This window comes from Myodes glareolus, chromosome 13 (assembly GCF_982192425.1).
Source record: "Myodes glareolus chromosome 13, mMyoGla1.1, whole genome shotgun sequence".
NCBI lineage: Eukaryota > Metazoa > Chordata > Mammalia > Rodentia > Cricetidae > Myodes > Myodes glareolus.
The window spans coordinates 37,973,911-37,997,002 of NC_142038.1; the positions used below are offsets into that span (position 1 = coordinate 37,973,911).

The 23,092-nt window shown below is 38.2% G+C and overlaps 1 protein-coding gene across 3 annotated transcripts in view; it reads left to right on the forward strand.

The window, feature by feature from the left end:
- The window catches only part of Dtwd2 (DTW motif tRNA-uridine aminocarboxypropyltransferase 2), a 45,760-nt gene that overhangs the window by 16,358 nt on the left and 6,310 nt on the right, over nucleotides 1-23,092 (forward strand). For all 3 annotated transcript variants that reach the window (XM_085699880.2, XM_087896066.1, XM_085699878.2), the window contains exons 2-4: nucleotides 3,159-3,249; nucleotides 5,933-6,027; nucleotides 6,330-6,522. In XM_085699880.2, the coding sequence (XP_085556006.2) occupies nucleotides 3,159-3,249; nucleotides 5,933-6,027; nucleotides 6,330-6,522 (379 nt within the window). The remainder of the gene's footprint in view (nucleotides 1-3,158; nucleotides 3,250-5,932; nucleotides 6,028-6,329; nucleotides 6,523-23,092) is intronic.

Consider the following 23,092-nt stretch of genomic DNA (forward strand, 5'->3'; position numbering starts at 1 on the left):
ATCTCCAATGGTAGTCAAGCATATGTAGGATAAGGGGCTAGAAGTTGATTATTCAGTTCTAGTCCCAGATCTTGGAAAGGTAGGAAGATTAAGAATTACATGGCATCCTCAGGTAATCACAGTTTGGGGTAAGTCAGAAACCTCCACATCATGAATGGGCCCTGTGGTGGCAGGTTATGGTAAAGCACACAATGCCAGCACTTTTGATAGTAGAACCAAGATCCTCACATGTTTAAGGATGGCTTGGTATAAATGAGTTTAGTGCCAACCAGGACTAGAGGACTTGGTCTCAAATAAAACATGGGTACACAATTTGCTGTGGAGATGATATAAATGTATACTATTGGTTATACATTTCAGACACATAGTTAAACAATAAAACCATTTCCTAGGTTGGTGTGGAACTCTGGTGTCTAGAATAGTGTACTGCAGCAGATAAAGATGAAGAATCAGGTCCTGGAGATAGGTGGGATTAGTGAAATATTCTGGAAAATAGACAACTATAGTTTCCCCATCCCTTGGTTTTTCAAGATTTCTCTGCGTAGCCCTGGTTGTCCTGAAACTCGCTCTTTATACCAGGCTGGTCTTAAACTCGGAGATCCGCCTTTCTGCCTCCCAAATGCTGGGATTAAAGGTATGTGCCACCATTGCCTGGCTATGTAGGGGCCTGAGAACATCCTGAAGGAGACCCTAGACTCAGATAGTATGTAAAAGCAAAGAGCTTTTATTACCAGCATGTGGGTCATTCACCTGTACAAAATGGCAGTAACTCTGAGAGGAGCATGCAGACTCCTTTTAAGCACAGCCAGGAGAACTTCAGGAAGAGTTAGGTCATCTCAAATATAATTGGTTAAACAGGTAGCAGTTATATTAGTACATTTTTGATAGGCTGAGGTTTTAATCTTTGGACATACTTGGGTAAGTTTCAAGGGGGTTACTGGAACTGTCAAATTTGGTCATCGCTGTAAGATACTGTGGGGCTGACGCAGACCTTGTTGTGTGTTCTCTTCCTCATCTCTGTTGTCACGGTGTTTTGAGTAATAGTCCTTTGTTTAAGAAACTGAAACTTGGACCCAGCTTGTAAAATGGAGGAAGTTTAGACTTCTCAGCTATAGGCCACTTTTGATACCAGAAACGTATAGGACAAGAGTGATAGTTTGCACCAGAGCAGCCCAGGTGCTTCTTTTCTGCCGTGGTCTTTGTGGCAGTCTAGAGTAGCAGTAGCTCAGGTACACAGGGAGCTGTTCCACACGGCACTGCTAGAGATGATAGCTTCATACCCACAGGAGCTAGTGACTCATAACTTCAGCAAGTTTCCAGGGCTCCACTTCAGGAAACTCCAAAGTGTGGTGTACTGGTCAGGTCTTTATAGTTTTCCAGTCTATATACATTGTATCAGTTGTGGGTTGTTTTAATCATATGCAGGGTTGCCTAGTGATAGAGTTGTCAGGGCAACTGAACTGGTTGGCTAGGAAAGGTCATATTTTCATGAAGAGAAAATGGTTTCACTGACTTTTTCATTCACTATTTTTTTGTTTGTCCTTTGGTAACTGCTTCTTTAAAAATTCAAAAGGCTCTGACAGTCTTCAGATATAGTAGTCTGAGATTGAGCTAGGGTGTTTTAAGAAGCAAAAGTTTGATGGTGCTGCATAGTGTAGTAGCATGTTCATGCAAAGTATGCGTATTATGTGCTCAGAATCAAGGCTGCAGGGAAAACATGTGCAATGCTATTTGGGTAGGTGCTACCAGGCACACCTCAGGCTTGTTACATGTTTGATTTTGTTGCTCTGTGGTCATCGTACCATCAGAAACCCTTGCTGCTGTCAGATTTTTGTGACTCACTCGTTGAGATATTTGCCTCATATTGGTTTGTGAACCATAGTTTGGGAAGCTGGGATTTAGATATGTCTTTAGTATTCATAGAAAGAGCTGGTTGCTGTAATAGCTATTTCAGCCAGTTTTCCCACACTCTGTAGTTTACCATACGTGTTTCTTATCCTGTGCTCCATCACACTTAAATAGAGGTGGGATCAGACAGTGATCAGTCCTGTAAGTATACTGATAGGCTTTCACTTGTTATGCTGGAGCATGGCAGGTGTCACATGTCGTTATAGCCATAAGCACACTTCAAGTGTTTATTGATCTTCTGTATTTCTTCTTTGAAAATTATCTATTCACCTCATTTTGACCTTTTGCTTATTGGGTGATTTGGTTTTTTATTTTTGCAGTTTTTTATGGATTGTAGATAATAATTTCCAGTCACATATTTAGTTCTCAAAGATTCATTCTGTAGCCTCAGTCTTCACTCTGCTCATCATTTTCTTTGCTGTTGAGAGGCTTTTTAATTTCTTGCAATCCCAGCGGTCAACTGTCAGTTCTTGGGTCATTTCCTGTGCTTTTGATTCCTTTACAGAGGGCCCTTCATATGCTTACTTTTTCACCTAGCACTTTCATTCTCAGGCTTAGTGAGGATCTTTGATGTATTTTGAATTGTTTTGTATTTGGACAGAAAAACAGATTTGCTTTCATTCTTTAAAATGTCAATGTCCTGTTTTAATAGCACAAGTGCTGTCTTTTTTCCCCAGTGTATATTTCTGACTCCTTTGTCAAAGACTGGGTGTCTTTTGACATGTGGGTTTATTTATGGATTCTATATTCTGTTCTTTTGGTCAGTGTTTTTGTTTTTTTTTTTCTCTGTCATTACAGTGTTGATCGTGTTACTGTGGCTTTGTAATATAGTTTTAGATCCGGAATTGAGATACCTTTGATAGTGCCTTTTCTGTTTTGGTTGCTGTGGTTGGTACTGGAGAGATAGTTCAACAGTTAATAGCACTTGTTTTTTTTTGTTGTTGTTTGTTTGTTCGTTTGTTTTTTGTTTTGTTTTTTCCTTCTTTTTTTGGTGGGGGGTGGTTTCTAGCTAAACTGAACTCTAGTGCGCTGCAAAGTCCAGAGTTTCTATGACTGGGGAAAATTTACTTAAATCTCGTTCATAATTTTCATGTCTAAAATGTCTCATTAAGTGAATTAATGGTGTTTCATTTTGAAAGTACGTAGCTTAGCTTCCAGACCTCTTTAGATATAAACATGGCATGATGTGATGTATTTGGATGATGTTATATCACATTTTAAAGCTTCTCTTTGCTCTTTTTCCTCTCTAGCCGGCCCCAGAAAGTCTGCTTGTGTCCATATCTACCCGTGTACCCACTCCAGATCTCCACCCGTTTGTACATAGTTCAGCATCCAGCAGAGGTGAGTTAAAGTTTGTAAACGGTATGTCTTCAGGTGGAGTCTGAGCGCAGCAGAGAACACACATGTAAACATGCTCATTCCTCATAGTTGTGCAGTCTCAGAAACACCGCTATTGCTGATAAGTGTTTGCTTTTTAAGGAAGAAAGCTTTATCTATGATGATAGTTGAGGATCACATGCTTGATACAATGTTTCATACAATTCTGCTGTTCTGAGGTAGAGATTTAGAGCTCCAACAGGTTTGTAAGATGAAAAGATGCAATTTTGTGAATAAAGAGCTGAGAAAAATGACTGCTTTTAAAACTCTCGTCAGCGTCTTGGCTCCCTGATGGCTTTTCTTGCTGGAGTAAATACTTATTTTAGCATTTTTACTCTTACAAGATGGATATGCAAGTAAAATTTTCTTTCTTTTAGTTTGTCCTGTGCCATCTGTAAGGCTTGTCAGCTACCACTGTTCCACTCTGTTTAGGATTAGATATGTGCCGGTGTGTATGTGTGTTTGTTAGTTTTGATTTGTGATGAGGAGATGTAAGGAAACTACAGGAAATTATAAATTAGTTAATATAAAACTACTCAGTGCATGATGTAAACGGATTTAGTGGTAACCCAAGTGAGAGCTCTTTTGCCTCTTTGAATAGCGTATGCAAACGAAGCATATTACAACGAAGATGTAGAATAAATTAGTCTTTTCTGTTTTGTGAATGATGAATACTGTTTCTTTGTTGCAAATTATTTGTTGACAGCTCCTCTCCCAGACTTGACAGCAGGCTCTTATGATTCTGGCAACTGTGTCACTGAATTATTACTGCAGTTAAAATTATAAGACTGTACAACTTACATTTACAGAAAACAAAGTGTTATGGTCATACAGGATTAAAACCTGAATTTTGGTTATTATTGTTTCCATATTATGGTGCAGATATGGTACTTTTCCACTGTTACGTTGTCGTATGGTATTAGATGTCCTTCAAAATACAGTTTTAAAAATTGATTTGTGGTAATTTTTGTATTTTGAAATCTCTTACAGTTTTTTGAAAACCACAGTCCCCACTTTAAATGACCAGTTTAAGACTGTGTCCACTATGGATGTGTTTTATGACTAGACAGGCACATCCAGATTGATCTTCCCTATCAGCAAAGAGACTTTCTGGCCTTCCTTTTGTTCACCTGGCTGCTTGTGTGTAACTTTAGCACACTGCTTTGTATAAACAGATTTGACAGTTTCATGGTTCTCCCATAAAAATGAGACTGAAAGCCATTTGGTTGGGCTCCAGGAGGGAGATGTGGAGAGGATTATATGACCTAAGGCACAGTGGCTAGCTGGTTGTCTCCACAGGACTAACGATGCAGTTGTGGTGACAAGAAAGCTTGTTCTTAGCAGTGGAAGCTAGGATGCTGAAGACAACCACTGATTGTTGTAGTGCGATTTCTAATTGGTCTTAATAATAACAACCTGGAGTCAGTATTGGGTGGAAAGCTGAAAGATCACAGAAGCAGAGCAGCCAGCTACTAGTTCTTACCTCTATGAAATCCTCAGACTGAATGGCATATCCCGTCTCTACAAGTCCTCAGACTGAACGCCATGAGCTCCTGTCTCTTCCTGTCTTATATTCCCCTCTCCACTCAGCCATATCACTCCTATCTCCACCTCCCAAGTGCTGGGATCAAAGGTGTGAGCTCTGTTTCTCTTTTAGACTGATTCAGTAGTCAAGGGTGGCCTTGAACTCACAGAGAGATCCACCTGCTTAGTCTCCCAAGTGCTAGGATTAAAGGTGTGTGCCACCACTGCCTGGCCTTTGACTTTCCACTCTCATCTTTAGGCAAGCTTTATTTGTTACAGCACAAACAAAATATCACTACAGATGGTGGTCAGCTTTGTGCTTGGGTCTGAATCCTGCAAGTGCAGCCCACTTCCATGGGAGGAGGAAGGAAACTTTCTGGAGTGGGCAGTGTTTTCACTGGGGACTTAGAGTTGTGTAAGAAAGCTACTTCCCTTTCTCTCATTAGTTAGTTATTAATCTTCAGGTAACAGTGTGGAGACTTTTGTATTTTGTATTAGAGTCTAATATTGGTTGCTTAAACTGTTCCATTTGGCCATTAGCAAGTCTCTAAATTTGTGGCTCTGTCATTTTGACATGTACTTTGTTTTATATTTTGCATGTGTTGCTACTTTTTTGGTATAGAGATACAGGCTATCATCTGCAAGCTGATATGTTCAAAATGTAATTACTGTTGAAATAAAAAGCTTATCAAAATAAATTATTCAGTTTAACACATTTATAATTCATTTAGTTTATTGCTAATATTTATCAATTATGCATAATGGATTTTATTATGGCATTTGCATACATATCTATAAAGCATTTTCCCCCTATAATTTATAATTCTAACCATTAGCCTATAAATATATTTAAATAAATTTTAAAAATGTGCTTGTGTTATGCTTAATACTGATAAACTAGAGAAATGTTATTGCTTCTTAAAGTCTGGTCTTAGGTAAAAGATTTGTAAAAATATATAAAGTTAGAAACCAAATGTTTCTCAGAAAAGTTTTTCTTTCTGCAACACTGCTGCTGACACTCAGTTCCTTGTACCTGAGAGCAAGCACTTGATCATTCAATTCCAAGAAAGTTTTAAAAGTGTTTACCTGGGTAATGACTCAATCTTTTAATTTTTCTTTAAAGGAAAGCAAAGTCTTGCGCACGGTTCCTCTGCTAGCAGCATGCTTGCCCCCTGACAAGTGCACAGTAAAGATTGGCCGCCGCTTCAGTGAAGAGCGGTAAGTGAGCAGACTGGCGGGCAGTTGGGAGCGGGTCTTTCCCACATAGGAGTTTCTTTGGGAGGGTTAAAAACGATGTCACTGGTCATTGGCTAGGAAAGACTTGGCAGGAAGAACTGTGGCTGTGGAGACAACATGCCAGGCACCAGATTCAGAGGCTTTTGAGTAACCTTTGAACTGGTTACTCAATTTGATTGGACAGATTTCCTTGAGAGGGCAGCTTTGCTTAGGCAATCACTAAGTGTATTAAATTTTTGTGTTCCCTATACCTAATAAAGATATCTTAAAAATTATTGTTTTAGAGATATTGAACTTTCAACTGTTTGCCGGGACTCTGGTACATTAATATTATATCCAGGGGCTGAAGCTACTAATTTGGAAGAATTTATATTAGATTCTCCTGTTTATCCTTCCACAATCATCATCATTGATGGTACATGGAGCCAGGCTAAAGACATTTTCTATAAGAATTCCTTGTTCCGACTTCCCAAACAGGTAAACTAATACTTTAACAAAGAATAAGTACAATTGTATAATTACATGCTATTTAGGCTTTTGGTAAATATATACATATATTTACAAATACAAACATATGTATATGTATATATATTTGCCATATACTCTAATAATATGCTTTATGTTGATTTATGTGTATGAATGTATGCACTTATATAAGTCTATGTTGTAAGTATATATACTTACATAAGAGAGTGCAAATACTTGTATATAGAGAAAATTTCAAATGTGTCATCTCTTTATATGTGTATAAATAATTTTGTTAGGAAATGTTATTTAAATACTCAGTTACTTACAAGTAATGATTAAACTTTTGCAAGGTACTTTTGGGGTAGATATTATTATCATCATATGGTTCGTCCTTCATTTTTCGTATTAAAAGCTTTTTTTTTTTAACGTGTGTGTGTGTGTGTGTGTGTGTGTGTGTGTGTGTGTGTGTGTGTGTATATACAGAGTGGTTTGTGGGTCCTGGGAATCTAACTCAGGTTGTCAGGCTTGGTGGGAAGTGCCCTTACCTTCGAGCCATCTCTTCAGTCCTGTTTGATATAATTTGTTGTAATCATAGGGTTTGAAGTATTGAACTGTGTTTGTGTTTGGGGGGGTGAACTTTCTTGACGGTTAACATTTTGTATTCAGCTGGAGCTTGGATTTTGTGTAATGTATTAAACTGTCATGCACATGGTTTTCCATATTTTTCCCTGGCAAGTTTGAGTTCTAAGGTTTTCCAGCTTCACAGGATAAAATGAATAAATATTTCTCTGTAGCCTAGAATAGTTACCTATACAATTAGATCCTCTGTAGAATTAAGATGGAATGCATTGATAAAGCTGTCTGCTCTGGTCACCTTTAAATCCCTTCAGACTCTCCTGCAAAGACTTCAAGCTTTCTATTTACATTTGCCCTTTTTACTTCAGTAATTTTGTCTTGATCAATTTTTCAGTTGTATTTTAATTGACGTAATACTTGCACATGGAATACCTATGGTTCTCTGGGGTGTTATACATTGCTTAATGATCAAATTAGTGTGTTGGGTCCCATTACCTCAAGTATTATCTCTCTGTATTAAATACTTCCTTAAGCAACAACTGTTTCTTCGTGGCGAGAGTGTTCAGATTTGTTTTCCAGCTACCTTGAGGATTGGCTGTTACTGACTAGAGCACTGGGCTGTGTGACATACCATGAGAACTTACTCCTCCTTTCTCTCTCTAACTTTGTTTGCTGGTCTCTTTCCCCTCCTTTCTTTGCCAATTATGATTTGACCTTGAATTCTGTAATAAACTTTTTTAGTTTTCTCAGGAGTGTGATGAGATGGTATGATGGTGTCTGACTGTTTTACCCAGGTTGGTGTTGTCAGTGTTCATCGTGTTCCTGCAGATGACCGGGCTTCATTCCCCTTTGCAGCTGACTCATGTTTCACCATTCATATGGTAGTCTTTGGAAATTTTTCTCTATTTTCACTTGGTTACCACAGACTGCTTTAATTTGTGTGTATCTTGCTCAGTTTTTAAACATAATATCACTGGGTATAACATTTTTGGTTCATAGTTATTTGCTTTCTGAGGTTGAAGTATTTCACTTCATGTTTTTTTTTTTAATTTTTAGAATTACTGATATGGGTCTTGTTATTGTGGTGTTCCTGCCTTTGTATGTGACTTGACAATGTTCTCATACTACTTTTAGCATTGTTTCTTTGTATTTTTGACATCTTGACTATGATATATCATGTTAAGTTCTTTTCTGGTCATGTCTGTTTGTGGTATATATGAAGAAAATTATCCATTTCTTTTCAATTTTTCCAATTTGGTGGAGTATAGGTTTTTAAAGTATGTCCATGTAATTCTCTGGATTTTTTTGGTGTCTTTTGTTATAATCCCATTTTCATCTCTAATTTTGTTAATTTGGATATTCTCCCTTTACCTCTTAGTTAATTTGAATAAGGGGTTGCCAATCTTACTGATTTTCTTAAAGAACCAACTCTATTTCATTGATTCATTCATTGTATTGTTAGTTCATTTTTATTTTACTGATTTCAGCGCTGAGTTTGATTATTTCTTGCCGTCTGCTTGTTTTGGATGTGATTTCTTCTTTTTGTTCTAGAGCTTTCAAGTATGATGTAAAGTTACTGGTATGAGGTTTCTCCAATTTTTTTTAATGTAGACACTTAGTGCTGTGAACTTACTTAGTGCTTTCAATATGTCCCATAAGTTTGGGCATATTGTGTATTCATTTGCTTGCAATTCTAGAAAATTTCTTATTTCTTTATTAATTTATGTCTTGACCCATTTTTTTTTTCATTCGGTAGTAAGTTGTTCAGTTTCCATGAGTTTGTAAGCTTTCTGATGTTTCCTGTTGTTGATATCCAACTGGAATACACAACATGGTAGGACATAGTGTCATGCAGGCAGACACGGTGCTAGAGAAGGAGCTGAGAGTTCTACATCTTGCAGGCAATTGATACTATATATGACTTGAGCCTATATGAGACCTCAAAGCCTGCCTCCACAATGACAATTCCGCCAACAAGACTATACCTACTCCAATAAGCCCATATCTCCTAATAGGGCCATTCCATTTCAGGGCCATTTTTTTTTTCAAACCACCACTAATGTGGGATTCCCCTCTGTATGCTGTGATTACCATTGATTAATAAAGAAACTGCTTTGGGCCTATAGCAGGGTAGAATAGAGCTAGGCGGGGGTAAGAGGTGGGGGTGGGGTGATGGGGACTAAACTGAATGCTAGGAGAAAGAAGCCAGAGTCAGGGAGAAGCCATGAAGCTGCTGCCAGGGACAGACGTGCTGAATCTTTCCAGTAAGTCACAGCCACATGGTGATACACAGATTAATAGAAATGGGTTAAATTAGGATGTAGGAGCTAGACAATAAGAAGTTAGAGCTAACAGGCCATGCAGTGATTTAAATAATATAGTTTCTGTGTGATAATTTAGGGAGTCTGGATGGCCGGGAAATGAACAAGTGGCCTCCTACAACACACCACAATCTCTTCCTCAGCTCCTTTAAATCCAATCCTCCAGTTTTTTGCCCAGATCTATAGCAGACTGTTGAAGGAGGCTACTTGGCCGCTTGTTCTTTTCCCAGCCTCCCAGCCCCCCGAAATAATCACACAGAAGCTGTATTAATTAAATCACTGCATGACCTGTTAGCTCTAGCTTCTTATTGGCTAGCTCCTACATCTTAATTTAACCCATTTCTATTAATCTGTGTATTGCCACGTGGTTGTGGCTTACTGGCTAAAGTTCTGATGTCTGTCTCTGGCAGGGCTACATGGCTTCTCTCTCACTCTGTCCTTCTTTCCCCCAGCATTCAGTTTAATTTTCCCTGCCTACATAAGTTCTACCCTATCAGGCCAAGGCAGTTTCTTTATTAACCAATGGTATTCGCAGCATACAGAGGGAAATCCCACATGAGCAGACCACTTGCTGCAGGCTCCCTGAGTATTGAGGGGGAGGAGTGTGACATAGACATCCCCTTTAGAGTTGAGCTTTCTGAAGCCTCTTATTCTTTGCATGTTGAGATTTTGTGGGACTTGGTTCTGATTGTCTTCTACTGTAAGAAGCTTCTCTGATGAGTGTTGTGAGGTGTACCTATATGTGGGTATAGCAATATGTCCTTAGGAATCATTTTAATGTTATGGCCATGCAGCAGAATAATAGGAGTAGGTTTCCCCATATAGGTGGATTTACACTTTTATTAAAATAGTAGTATATTGCAAATTAAAATGTGACTCTTTCTTACTGGCTGCTGTTTAACAACAACATAACAGTCATGAACTGGCATCATGTCCATTTTATTTCTGATTTTAAAGGAAGTATGAGTGTAAATAATGGAAATTGATAGCCGTGTCTCTAATTGGCATTTATATGCAGTACCTTTTGATCATCTGTATTGTGGGTCTGAATGCTGTTGGGGTATTAATTACACAAATATTTACTAATATGGAGCTGTGACTGGCTTCTTTGGAGGAAATTTCCTCAGTTCTCCTGGGACACCTTTTTTTTTTAATCACTTTTCTGAATCTTTTTTTTTTTTTTTTTTTGGTTTTCCAAGGCAGGGTTTCTTTGTGTACCCTTGGCTGTCCTAGAACAAGCTCTGTAGATCAAGCTGGTCTCAAACTCACAGTGATTGGTCTGTTTCTGCCTCCTAAAATGCTGGGAATAAAGGTGTGTGCTACCACTGCCCGGCTTGGATTCTTTTTTGTTTGTTTGTTTTTATATATTTACTTTTTTTGTTTTTATATCTGACTATAATTTACCCTCCCTCTTCACCTCCCGTTCCCTTCACACCCCCATCTACTCTTCCTCTGTTTCTCTTCAGAAAAGGGCAGTCCTTCCATGAATATCAACCAGCCATGGCATATCAGATTGTAGTGGGACTAGGCACCTCCTCTCCTATAGTGCTGGCTGAGAGAACTGGGTGGGAGGAAAGGTCCTAGAAGCAGGTAACAGAGTTAGATATACCAGCTTGTATTTTTTTTTACTTTTTTTTTGATTCATTGTGGATTTCACATCATGTATTCTCATCCCACTTATCTCCCCATTCATTTATCCTCCTTGTCCTCTCTCTGCCCTTGTAACCTCTCCCACCAAACAAAACCAAATTTGAAAGAAAAATCAAAAACCAAACCAAGCAAAGAAACAAAACAAAAACAAAAAAGAAGACTCCTACCGTGAAAGCTGTAGTGTGGTCCGTTGGCACAGTTTACCCTTTAGTCCATTCATCTTCACTTGCAAGTGTTGATTGGTCTGGTCGAGCTCTGACTTCTGCTACACCACTGATAATGGGCTCTCACTGGGTTCCTCTTGGATATCGTCTTGTTCTGTGTTGTGGAGACCCTGCCCTTTGGGATCTGTATGTTCATCCTCTTCATATGCTCCAGCAGTTCATAGATTGAGTGGATGTGGCTCCTGGGTGATTGTGGCCACCACAGACCCAAACGGTCTGGGGGGTGGAGGGTGCTTACATTTTTTATGATTATGTTTCATTGTATTTTTTTTTTGGTTGGTTGGTTGGTAGATTACTAAATCCATGAGAAGCTGTGGTCTTACTTCTTGTGTTATCTTTAATAAGTTTTTATTTTGTTTGCATTAATGGGAATTGAGGCTAACATCTTATCCAGGCTAAGCAACTGTTGGATCACTGAGATATATTTTTAACCCCTTTGGTGTAGTTTGAATGTAATTGACCCCCATAAGCTTAGAGGGAATGGCATCATTGGGTAGTGTGACTTTGTTGGAGTAGGTATGGCCTTGTTGGAGGAAGTGTGTCACTGTGGATGTGGACTTTGAGGTCTCATATATGCTCAAGCTATGCCCAGTATTGCAGACCCCTTCTTGTTGCCTGCAGGATCAAGATATAGCTCCTTAGCACTATGTCTGCCTGCATGCCACCATGTCCCACCATGATGACAATGGACTAAACCTCTAAAAATGTAAGCAACCCATTTAGATGCTTTCCTTTATAAGAATTGCTGTGGTCGTGGTATCTCTTCATAGCAATTGAAACCTTAACTAAGACACCAGCATCAGGTGAACACCTAGTCAGCACAGGGGCCCTGCGACCATATATTGCTACGTCATGCATTGTGTGGCTACATAGGACTCTGTATACATGCACAGGCTTTCGCTTGTAAGTAAGCTCTGCCCACCTGTTCACCCCTTTTTCATGCCCCCTTCTCAGTCAGTCAACATTTCCTCCCTCTTACCTCCACCTTTTCCTAATAAACTTCCATGTGGGTTTGTTGAGCTCTGTGACTCATTCCTCACTGGGGCAGCTGCAACCCAACAACAGTTGGTACCAAGAATTGGGGTATTTTTGTGATAGGCCTGAGCTTTTGTTTGGAGGAATTTGGGTTTTAATACTTTAGGTTAGGAAAGCAGTAGAATGCTTTAAGCACTGTTTAATGGGCCATACCAGTAGGAACATGGAAGACAGTGGTGCTGAGAATGATTTGAACTGTAGGGGCCTGGTTCAGGAGGTTTTAGAGAAGAAGAATTTTAGTATGTTGTCTAGAAATTATTCTTATGATAATTGGGTGAAAGATGTTGCCCTTGTCTGAAGAGTCTGCCTGAGGCTAAAGTGAAGAATTTTGGATTAATTCTATTGGTAGAGAAAAATCTCAAAACAGCCTAGCATAGACTCTGTTGTGTGGTTATTAGTGATAACTCTAATGAAGATTTATAATGAAGAGGAGCAAGCTGAGCATCAGAAAGTGGAATGGAGCTAATTGTGTTCAAGGAGATAAACAGATTAAGAAATGGAATAAAGAACATGGTGACCTCAGGGCAAGTTCCCATCCAGCTAAGTTTCCAATTTGTGAAAAAGAATTAAAGAAAAGTCAGGTGGTAGTGGCCTGCCTTTTATCTCAGCACTCGGGAGGCAGAGGCAGGCAGATCTCTGTGAGTTCAAGACTAGTCTGGTCTATGAGCTAGTTCTAGTACATGCTTCAAAGCTACAGAGAAACCCTGTCTCGAAAAACAAAAAAAGAAAGAAAAGCTTAGAGCCAGGTGTGATGGTTCATGCCTTTAGTACCAGCACTTGGAAGGCGAAGGCTGACAGATTTCTTGAGTTTGAGGCCATCCTCGTCTACAGAGCAAATTCATGGAAAGCCAGTCTTAGGCAGTGAAGGAAACCATTGAAGACAGAAAGCTGGCGAATATGTAATTGAACAAAAGAGCTGTGTTCCAGCCCCCTGAAAGCAGAAGCTTTGGCCATGTGGTTTTGGCTTTAGAGTTAAGGATAGAAGAAATTAATATAGAAACATTTCCAACATGTAATGAGAAATAGTTCTTGTTTGCTCACTCATTTGTAGCTCCTGAGAGTCCTTGTAGCCTTCCCTCTGAACAGCATGGGAATCTTCAAGCCTTATACACATTTTATGTATAATTTGATCTTTTCATGTATAAATTCATTCATTGCTCCTATGTGAGTGTGGTTTTGTTTATACTTAATATTTGTATCTGTATTTTAGTATTTATAATGAAATGATAACTTTATGGAGGTGTTATTACATCTTAGAAAATAATTTTGCATACATTTTTATTTTATTTAAATAAATCTTGAAGAGGTGTCAATAAATATTAGTAATGATTTTGTGTCATTTTAAATTGAAATTCTTGAGAAAGCTTGAGAAAGGAAGAAGCTAGTATAAGAAGAAAGGATTTCTGGCTTCAAATCTGTTGGTTCTGATCTTTCCTAAGTGCTTTTTTGTTTTTCAGGGACGTTTATCTGTCCATCTCTGTCCCTGATGTTAAGTTTGTTTTGTTTGTTTGTTGCTTTTTCCCCTTCTTTTACTTTTTTAGTTGAGGCAGCAGGACACTGTACTCCATCCACTGGAGTTTGGATGATCTTAGCTTTGTATTTGGAGACCCGAGGTGAACCAGAATACTCATGGTTGAATCTGTATTCCTTCATTTGTAATACTCTCTCTAGATGAATTAATTTTAGCCTTGAATTCTGAGTACACAGTCTGCTTATGTCACTGAGACCTAGACATTTCCTTAAGTCACTAGTGCTTTAGGTCACGATACTTCAGCTACTTGTTCCAGAAGTAGCGTAGTGGACCAGCTCCCTCTAACTCTTCCTACCTGTTCTCGTCACTAGCTACAGTGATTTTTGGCTGACCACTCTTTGGAATAAAAACTTTTGGTCACCTTCTTTGGGTGCAACCTTAAATAAAATCACACCCATTCACTGTCCCCCTTCATTTTTTGCATTAATGTATATTTACATTGAGATCCTCAATGTTCTTTTCATTTATATGTGCCGCTTCATTAAGATAACCCTAAGCTATTAATTAGATATAGAATTGTTTGCGCATAGTGTTTTCATTCATGTTTTTTGTACTATTCATGTTTAAATCACACTGATAATTCAGACTCTCTTTAAAGCAATAAATTCTCAATCTTGAGTTTGTAGGGGTGGCTGAGACCTGCCAGTCATTTCCAGATAGATGGCAAGTTAAGTGAGGGTATGCATACTATTATCCAGAATTAGAACATGGATTGAAATAAAGAGGTGGTTGGAGATTTAGTGCAATGGTAAGTGCTTGCCTAACAAGCACAAGGTCCTGGGTTTGACCCCTAGTTTTTTTTTAAAAAAAAGATTGGAGTTTGAGAGATTGAAGTGCTTTATGCAGGGGAGAGCATACACTGTAAAGGACACCGAATGTGTAGCCTAATGGATAGAGGAAAACCAGGAAAGTCTGGTGTCTCGACAGCAGAGCAATCGAGCTTTGTTGACCCTTTTAGAGTTAGAGGGAGTTGGTGCACTATGCTACTTCTGGAACAAGTGGTTGGAGTATCGTGACCTAAAATGAGGACAGAAGTGTCGTCAGTTTTAATGACATGATAGTTGCTGTGCTGTTGCTTTTAGTAAGCAGTTTTCATGGAGTGCAGAGACGGATCAAGACAATCTGGCTTATGGGGCCGTTGGTCTCGAGCTAATATAGAACTATATAGAACTAATATAGAACCCTGATATGAACAGTTCTCAGAGAAAAGGGAGGAAGGAGAAGCTGGCAGAATTCTGAGACTGCTGTGTGTGTGTGTGTTGGGGGAGGTTTACTTATATTTTCTTCAAATAGGAGAGGCTTAAACTTATTTTTAAGTCAGCATGAAGGGTTTAGTTAAAAGAGATCAAAGTAAGAAAAAGAATGTTTGATAGCATAAGAGTATGTTTCTCAGAGAGTAGAAAGGATGAATAAGGTGTTTTGAACATTTTTTTACAAGTCTTTTGGGTCACATGCTTTCATTTTTCTTGGATAAATAAATACCTAAAACGACCTTAATTCTTATTTAACTTTTTCCCTTGATTTTAGCTATTCTAACTGCAGTAGCTTGTACCTCATTGTGGTTTAATTTGCATTTGTACCCCCCTAATGATCACTACTTGGGAGAATTTTTATTATTGTGATGTAAGTATTTTAAATATATCTACAAAGTCTTTGTTAGATTTATATAACACAAATATGTATTTCATTCTCAGCTTTGCTTTGTATTATAAATACAAATATTGATTTGTATTTGTACAAATACAAATATAATATTGATTTTTGAAGAACAAGTTTTTAATTTTAATGAAGGCCAGTTTATCCCATTGTTAAGGTTTATATTATGACAATTTTTTTATTAGCAGTGACATATAGTGTTTTGTGTTCTTTTTTATATAAAATTGGTGGATAATTTGTGTGTGTATGTATGTGTACATGGTGTGTCACAGTGTGTATATATAAGTAAGAGGACTTGTAGGAGTTTCTCTCTACCATGTCCTGGGGTCCTCTGGATTGAACTCAGGTTATTAGACTTGGCAGCAAGTGCCATTCATTACTTAGTAAGGCATTTTGTAGTCTCATTTTTATTAAATGTTTATGTATTTATTTATTAAATATTAGTTCCTTGATTCCATGTATTTTGTGAATTGCAGTCATACCTGAAAGGGTCTAGTAATGTGAGATGACTTGTGTTTGTTTTTAATTAACTATAACTTTTAGCGAGCCATATTATTTTCTGATGATGCATAAGCCTCTAACCGTGTACATTTTTGGAGAAGTACATTCTTCAGAAATGTTTTTGCATAGCCACAATGAAAATAAGCTGTGCGCAGCAGTGTATGCACTGTAGACTTCCATGCAGCAGCTGTCACAGTTGGCAGAGTCATCCTAGAGAAGCACTGTATTAAATTGGTCCAGTGGACACAATTAATTCAGAAAAAGGAGCTGTTTGCATGACAGGCATGGTTGGCTTAGTTAGGCAGCTGGTATGATTATGTTCCTCAATTATAGGGCATGGTGGATAAAACTGCTTATGAAAAGATGAGGAGTGCAGAGTGTGAACAGATGGCTAAGGATACTTGACTTTCGAAGAATACCTTGCTATATTACTAGTAATTTTTAAAAGAACTGGGAATTTTTGTATAATTTGTGAAATACATTGAATACAAATGGAAAATACTTAGGTAAGCTGATTCAGAAGAAAGACAACATTAAAATGTATTCCATTGCTTTTAGAAATTACTAATGAATTTCACAATAAATGTTATATAAACATGCAAGCAGCCTTTGCTTCTCATAACTATCATACTGTTCACTATAAAATACAACACATTAAAGCATTTCTCTCTCTCTCTTAGAACACACACACACACACACAAGTTCATATATACACACGTACAAATATAGCCTGTATAAGCCATGACATTCCATGTACTTTTTACTGGTTCTTTTTATTATGCTCTGAGGCTACTAAAGGGTCTTGCTAAGTATGTATGTCCTAAACCAACTTAAAAGCAGCTCTTTTCAGACTTATTGAACCAAAAGCAGATAGGTTATGTTCTATAATTTATGGGAAAAATTAAAAATTTACCATTTCCATTTTTTAAAGGTTTAGTCTTAATCTGTGAGATAAAATTAGACCATTTAATGTCTCATAAGTGTTGTTACATCTGTTCTAAAGTGATCAGTATAGGTAGTGAAGGAATGTTTATTCTTAAGTTCAGGTTTAGATCCAAATGTATTTCAAAATTCTAAGTGGTAAAGAATGAGTGTGTATTAAGTGTTTGAGATGAATTGTTTGAGGATTGAAAGGGATCTATTTAAGTTTTCATTAGTGCTGTACAGAAGTCGTGGATCTTGGAGGAGAGCCTACAACCATCACCTTACTAACCAACACAATTTCTATCTATATTCTAAATATTTGTCCTTAAACTGATAGATGAGTGTAGTTTTATCCCTCATTAAGGAAACTTCTTTTTGCAACAGATAGAGACCATTATAAAAAAATCACAGCTCATCAAAATGCAGAGTTGTGGAGCCCAGTCTCAACTGATCTGCCTGTAATCTAACTCCTGCACCTCAGACTCAGGGACCATTGTAGAAATGGGAGTGGAAAGATAGTAGGAGCCAGAGAAACAGGTGAAGGACAACATCAAGGGGCATCTAATGGCGAATCAGTCCCACACCAGTTAGGTTTTAAAGGGGTATTTAATTTTGGGGGGTAAAGCTTACATACACACAAACCATCAGGAAAGGAGCCTAGTCGCTGGAGCAGGAGCCGGAACCAAGGGAGAGGCCAAGCCGAGACTTGCCGAGACTTGCAGCTCTTTTTAAAAGAGAAATATACCACACCCCAGTGGGCTGGTATTTCAGCGGCTATTGGCTGAAGGAGCGGAAGGCACTCCTGCAGCATTGTGGGCTCGTACTTCAGCGACTATTGGCTGAAGGAGCGGAAGGTACTCCCGCAGCAAGCATCCCAAAGTAGACTGGGCAAGTGTTGCATGTGTGGGGGAAAGGTAGTATCACAAGGCCTCAAACCTACACAACGAACTGTAGGTAACTAAGGAATACTGAGCGTGGGAGACCGGGAGCGAGCCTTTTCCGGGGAAGAGGGGGAAGAGCTCACCGATTGGTTTATCTAGTGCCAAATGGTCGGCCCTGAGAACACCACCCCCCCATACAGACACACACACACACACACACACACACACACACACACACACACACGAGTAACTTTATATAAGTAAGTTGTATTTATACATTTAGGAATACACACAAGGAAGGTACAACACACATGGGAAGGTTTAGAGGAAAGAAAGGGAAGGGAAAAGTGATAGAATTATATTATTATTTCAAGAAAGAAAAGAAAATTATTAAATTTTCATTAGCTATGTAGTAGTCAGTTGCCACTGAATGACTTTTTCAAACACCAAGAGTGTGTGTGTGTGTGTGTGTGTGTGTGTGTATATATATATATATATATATATATATATATATATATATATATATATATATTTACAAAAGTAAAAAGGGACCTACTTGATACCCAAGAAGAGGGCTACTCCGAAGTTGATTAGCAAAGGACACAATACATTTTTGGAACTTAGCAATTAATATAGGGACATTTTAATTTTTTGTTTTATTTCATTTTTGAAGGGTTTAATTGTGTGTCCTTGGCTGTCCTGGAACTCATTCTGTTGACCAGGCTGGCCTTAAACTCAGAGATCTATGTGCCTGCCTCTGTCTCCTAAGTGCTGGGAGCTGGGATTAAAGGTGTGCACCAGCACCCCTCAGCAATGGGGACATTTTTATAAGCAAGCCTTGGATATAACAACTGGGATACAGAACTGTTCAGTTTTTGTATAATGCATGTGCTAGAAACTGAGAATTAGGTATGAAAACATCTTTGTCTTGTTTTTAGAAACTGAGAATTAGGTATGAAAACATCTTTGTCTTGTTTTTTAGAAGAGTATATGCTTCTGCTTTGCCACCAGTATCTTCTGTGGTCTTTTTAAATTTTAGTTTGATTTTAAGAGGAATTTAGTTACACCATTTTCTATTTTTAAAATTCTACTCAGTTTGGATATAAGGGCTAGATTAAAAACAAATTTTCTAGTAAGATTTGAATGCTACTTTTGGATTTTGAATTTGGGGTGTTAAGACTTGCAGATACTAGTTTAAACTGTTTTTCTGTCTAAAGAGCAGAAAATAAAATCAAGTAAACAATGAACCCTAATATCTGCTGTTGCTATGTCCTAGTGTCATCTTATCTTTCTAGACTTCCAGTTCCACTTTTATTCGAGTCATATATATTAGGACTAGTGGATACTTGGTCATTTTCTATTTTACTTACATATGTACGTTCAACAGAAATTTAAGTTCATTATAATAAAACTTTTTTCCTGTGCTTTATGGTATTATATTATATAATCAGTTGATATGGACTTTTGGATGGATTGTCCAGAAAACAAAGCAAAAATGCTTATATTGGTAGAAAAAATTCTAATGTAGGTTTTGGTTCTTTAATAATATAAGAAACAAACTTTCTGAACAAACACTGATGGCACAAACACTAAGAACAACAATTACTAAATGAAACTGAGCTGCTTTAGAAAAAAAAAGATCGCATGCTGGTGAGAATGCAGAGTAAGGGGAGCACTCATCCATTGCTGGTGGGAGTGCAAATGTGTATGGTCACTATGGAAGTCAGTGTGGTGGTTCCTCAGGAAGCTAGGAATTGATCTATTTCAAGATCTAGCTATATCACTTTTGGGTATATACCCAAAAGATATCTATAACTTGCTCCACCATATTTATTTATGCTCTATTTGTAATAATCAGAATTTGGAAACAGCCTAGATATATGTCAATGGATGAATGGGTAGAGAAAATATTTATTTACATAATGGAATATTATTCAGTTTTTAAAAATGAAATCGTGAAATTCACAGGCAAATAATAGAGGTAGAAAAACTCACTCTGAGTGAGGTAACTCAGACTCAGAAACACAAATATGGTATGTATTCACTTATATGTGGATGTTAGCTGTTAAGTCTTCAAAAACAAGCTAGAATCCATAGAACCACAGAGGTTAAGTAATAGAGTAAGGGATTATCAGGGAGGAATGAATTTCCCTACTGTAACATGAGAAGGCCAGGCTTGCTTGTTTGTGTTTCTGTCCTGCCCTGCCCCCCAGCTGTTTAGTCCCAAAGAAAAATCACACTGAGATTTCTATAAGTTATAAAGCTGATTGGCCCTTTAGGTCAGGCTACTTATTAGCTAACTCTCACATCTTGATTAACCCATTTTTCTGATCTATGTTAGCCATGTGGCTCAGTACCTTTGTCAGCAGGGCAGCTCACATCCTGCTGCTTCAGTGACCTGGGCAGGAGTGGGAGGAATCAGCTTCCTCCTTCCCAGAATTCTCCTGTTCTCGTTGCATCATTTCCACTTCCTGTCTGGGTTTCCCACCTACACCTCCTGCCTGGCCAATCAGCGTTTATTTAAAACATGATTGACAGAATACAGACAATTCTCCTGCACCACCCTACAAAGCGAAATTAGCATAGTTACTTATGGATGGATGTAGTGGGGCCTGAAATTGTAGAATTAAACAGGAAGGGAGAGGTAAGGGGCGGCGAAGGAGGGAATACAAGGAAAGATAGCTAAAACTAAGGGCATCAGGGAGGTTTTATAAAAATCCTCTTCTGATATACAATAAATACTTCCTGAAATATATGCATGTAGGAAGGTGATCTAAACAAAATGACTAAATAGCAGTGAAGATAGAGTGCCAACTGGACAGCTCTCATCACCCCAAATGAAGCTCCCAGTACCAGGAATGGGTTATTACCTAGTTGAGTTGTTGGCTAAAGGGGCCCCAAACAACCTAGGCTATTGGCAAGGCAGTTGGTTGCTCTCCAGTAACTGATGACAGGACCCTATTGTTGAAGACAATACCTACACAACTCATTGGGTATAGAGAAGTCAAGCTGGTGCCTACCTAGACTAGAGCCTTCACCTCTTAAGTACAATGTTCGTTGTCCTGAGAGCACTCTGAACACTACCAACTGAGAAAGGTAGACACCAGCCCAACTACAAGACCTGGCTGCAGGATGTATTAGTACAGTGGTAGCATAAAATTTATGGGCATAACCAGTATCTCATTGGGTTTAAGGTCCCTGTGAAATGGAACCCATCCCCAGCACTGCTCATGTGACCAAGAATTTAAGACTAGGTAGGTCAGAGACGTCTCCTAAAGGAGAACCACACACCATTGTTCTGCTAAAGGAATACAACAGTAAAATGACTCCAGTGACAGTCTACTGTACTTGTAGATCATAGTATACTGAGGCAGAATACACAGGACCTGCACACCCGATCGGGTCCCAGCACCAGGAGAATCAGTCTTAAAAAAGCTCCCATTGTTAACCTTGAAGCTATCGCCAGATGATAACCATTCACAAATGAATTAAACTTATTTTGAACATGTAAAAACAGAACATTTTCATGCAAGTTCACAAGGCAGGATTTCTGCCCCCCCCCAACTGAGGGGTTAAAACTTATATATGGACATCTTCAAATACCTTATTCATACAGTTAATGTAAATACTGTCACATCTTCTCTCAGGAAAGAAATTTTTAATTATATAAATGAAAAACTCAATCCTCTGCATTTTTAAATGATTTTTCTAAATGATGCTATATAGTTAAAAATATTGAGGAACAGAATTTTCCTCTGTTTAAGTGCCCAAATAGATTCCTATTTAACATATTTTTCCACACTGAGTTTTGTTAGTATGAGATTTTAATTTAGTCAAAAAAGTAACATGTTTATTTTTTACTGTTTTTCCAGTACCCCTCGTCTCTCTCTCTCTCTGTCCCCCCCCACGCACATGTTTAAACCTTTGTTCTGCATGTGGGAGAAAACATGATGTATTTGTCTTTCTAAGTCTTTTTTCCCTTGACATGATTTTCACTTGTATATTTTCCTACAAATATCATGATTACATTTTTTAGAGCTGCATAAAATTTAATTGTGTATATGTGCTACATTTTAAGTGCACAGCAAGTACTTTATTCTACATTGAAGCACATATTTTTCCTTTTATTGAAAACAGAGTTTTTACTTACGTAATACATACTGACTACAGTTTCCCCTTCCTCTCCTCCTCCCGTTCTCTCTCCCATTCAGGTCTATCCCCTTTCAGTCTCATTAGAAAACAAACAAGATTCTGGGGGATAATACAATATAATAAGATAAAATAAAAACAAACACATCAGAATAGGAAACAGAAGGAAAGGAACCCAAGAAAAGGCACAGGAAAACATAGAGGCAGAGATTCACTCATTCACACACTCAAGAATTCCATAAAAACACCTGAGTGAAAACCATAATTATACACAAAGAACCTCTAGGGTAAAAAGAGGGGAATATATAAATTAAAAATAAAAAATAATATTTACAAAACCCAAACAAAACAAAACAAAACCCTGACACGCTATTATGAGACAAGGAACCTCCAAAGGTGCCATGGAGTCCATTTTCTGTTGGCCATCTACGGCTGGGCATGCAGCCCATTAAGAGTAGTTTTGTTCCCCAGTAAGGTTCTTTTGGTCAAAATTAAATTTTTATTTGCAAATAGTTATCAGTTGGAGATAGCCTCTGGGTTATTATTGTGTGTGGGGGGGCATATGTCCACCTCTTTCAGCCCTAGGACCCTGACTGGTGCAGACTCATGCAGGTGTGAGTTCATAGTTGTATGGGTCCTGTTTCCTTGGTGGCCTCCATCCCATCTGGCTCTTCCACTCATTCTGTCTCCACTTCCACAGGGTTTCCTGAGCTCTTAGGGGAGGGATTCAGTGGAGACATTTTGTTTAGGTCTCACACTCATTGCTGGGCTGTGGGCCTCTATATTTGAATATAATGGTGTTAATTTGGAGTGGGGGAGATAAAGGGAAGGCAGTATTCAGGACTGAGTTGGGTGCTTCCTGCATGCCCAGTAAGGGCCCTTACCACTGAACTGTATCCTCAACCTTAGGTTAATTTTTTTTTTTTAATTTAAGCTACTCATTGGGTCGTTTGAGCACTTTGCCAATTACCTATTTGTTATTCTTATGTCTTCTTTTGTGAAGCATGTATTCACTCTTGTCCTCACTGGAGGGTATTACTGGTGTCATTTGTTATATAGAAATATAAATGTATTCTGGGTATCTTTTGTCAGATATCATTTTGTAGCTAGACTCTTGCTTCTGCTACCCAA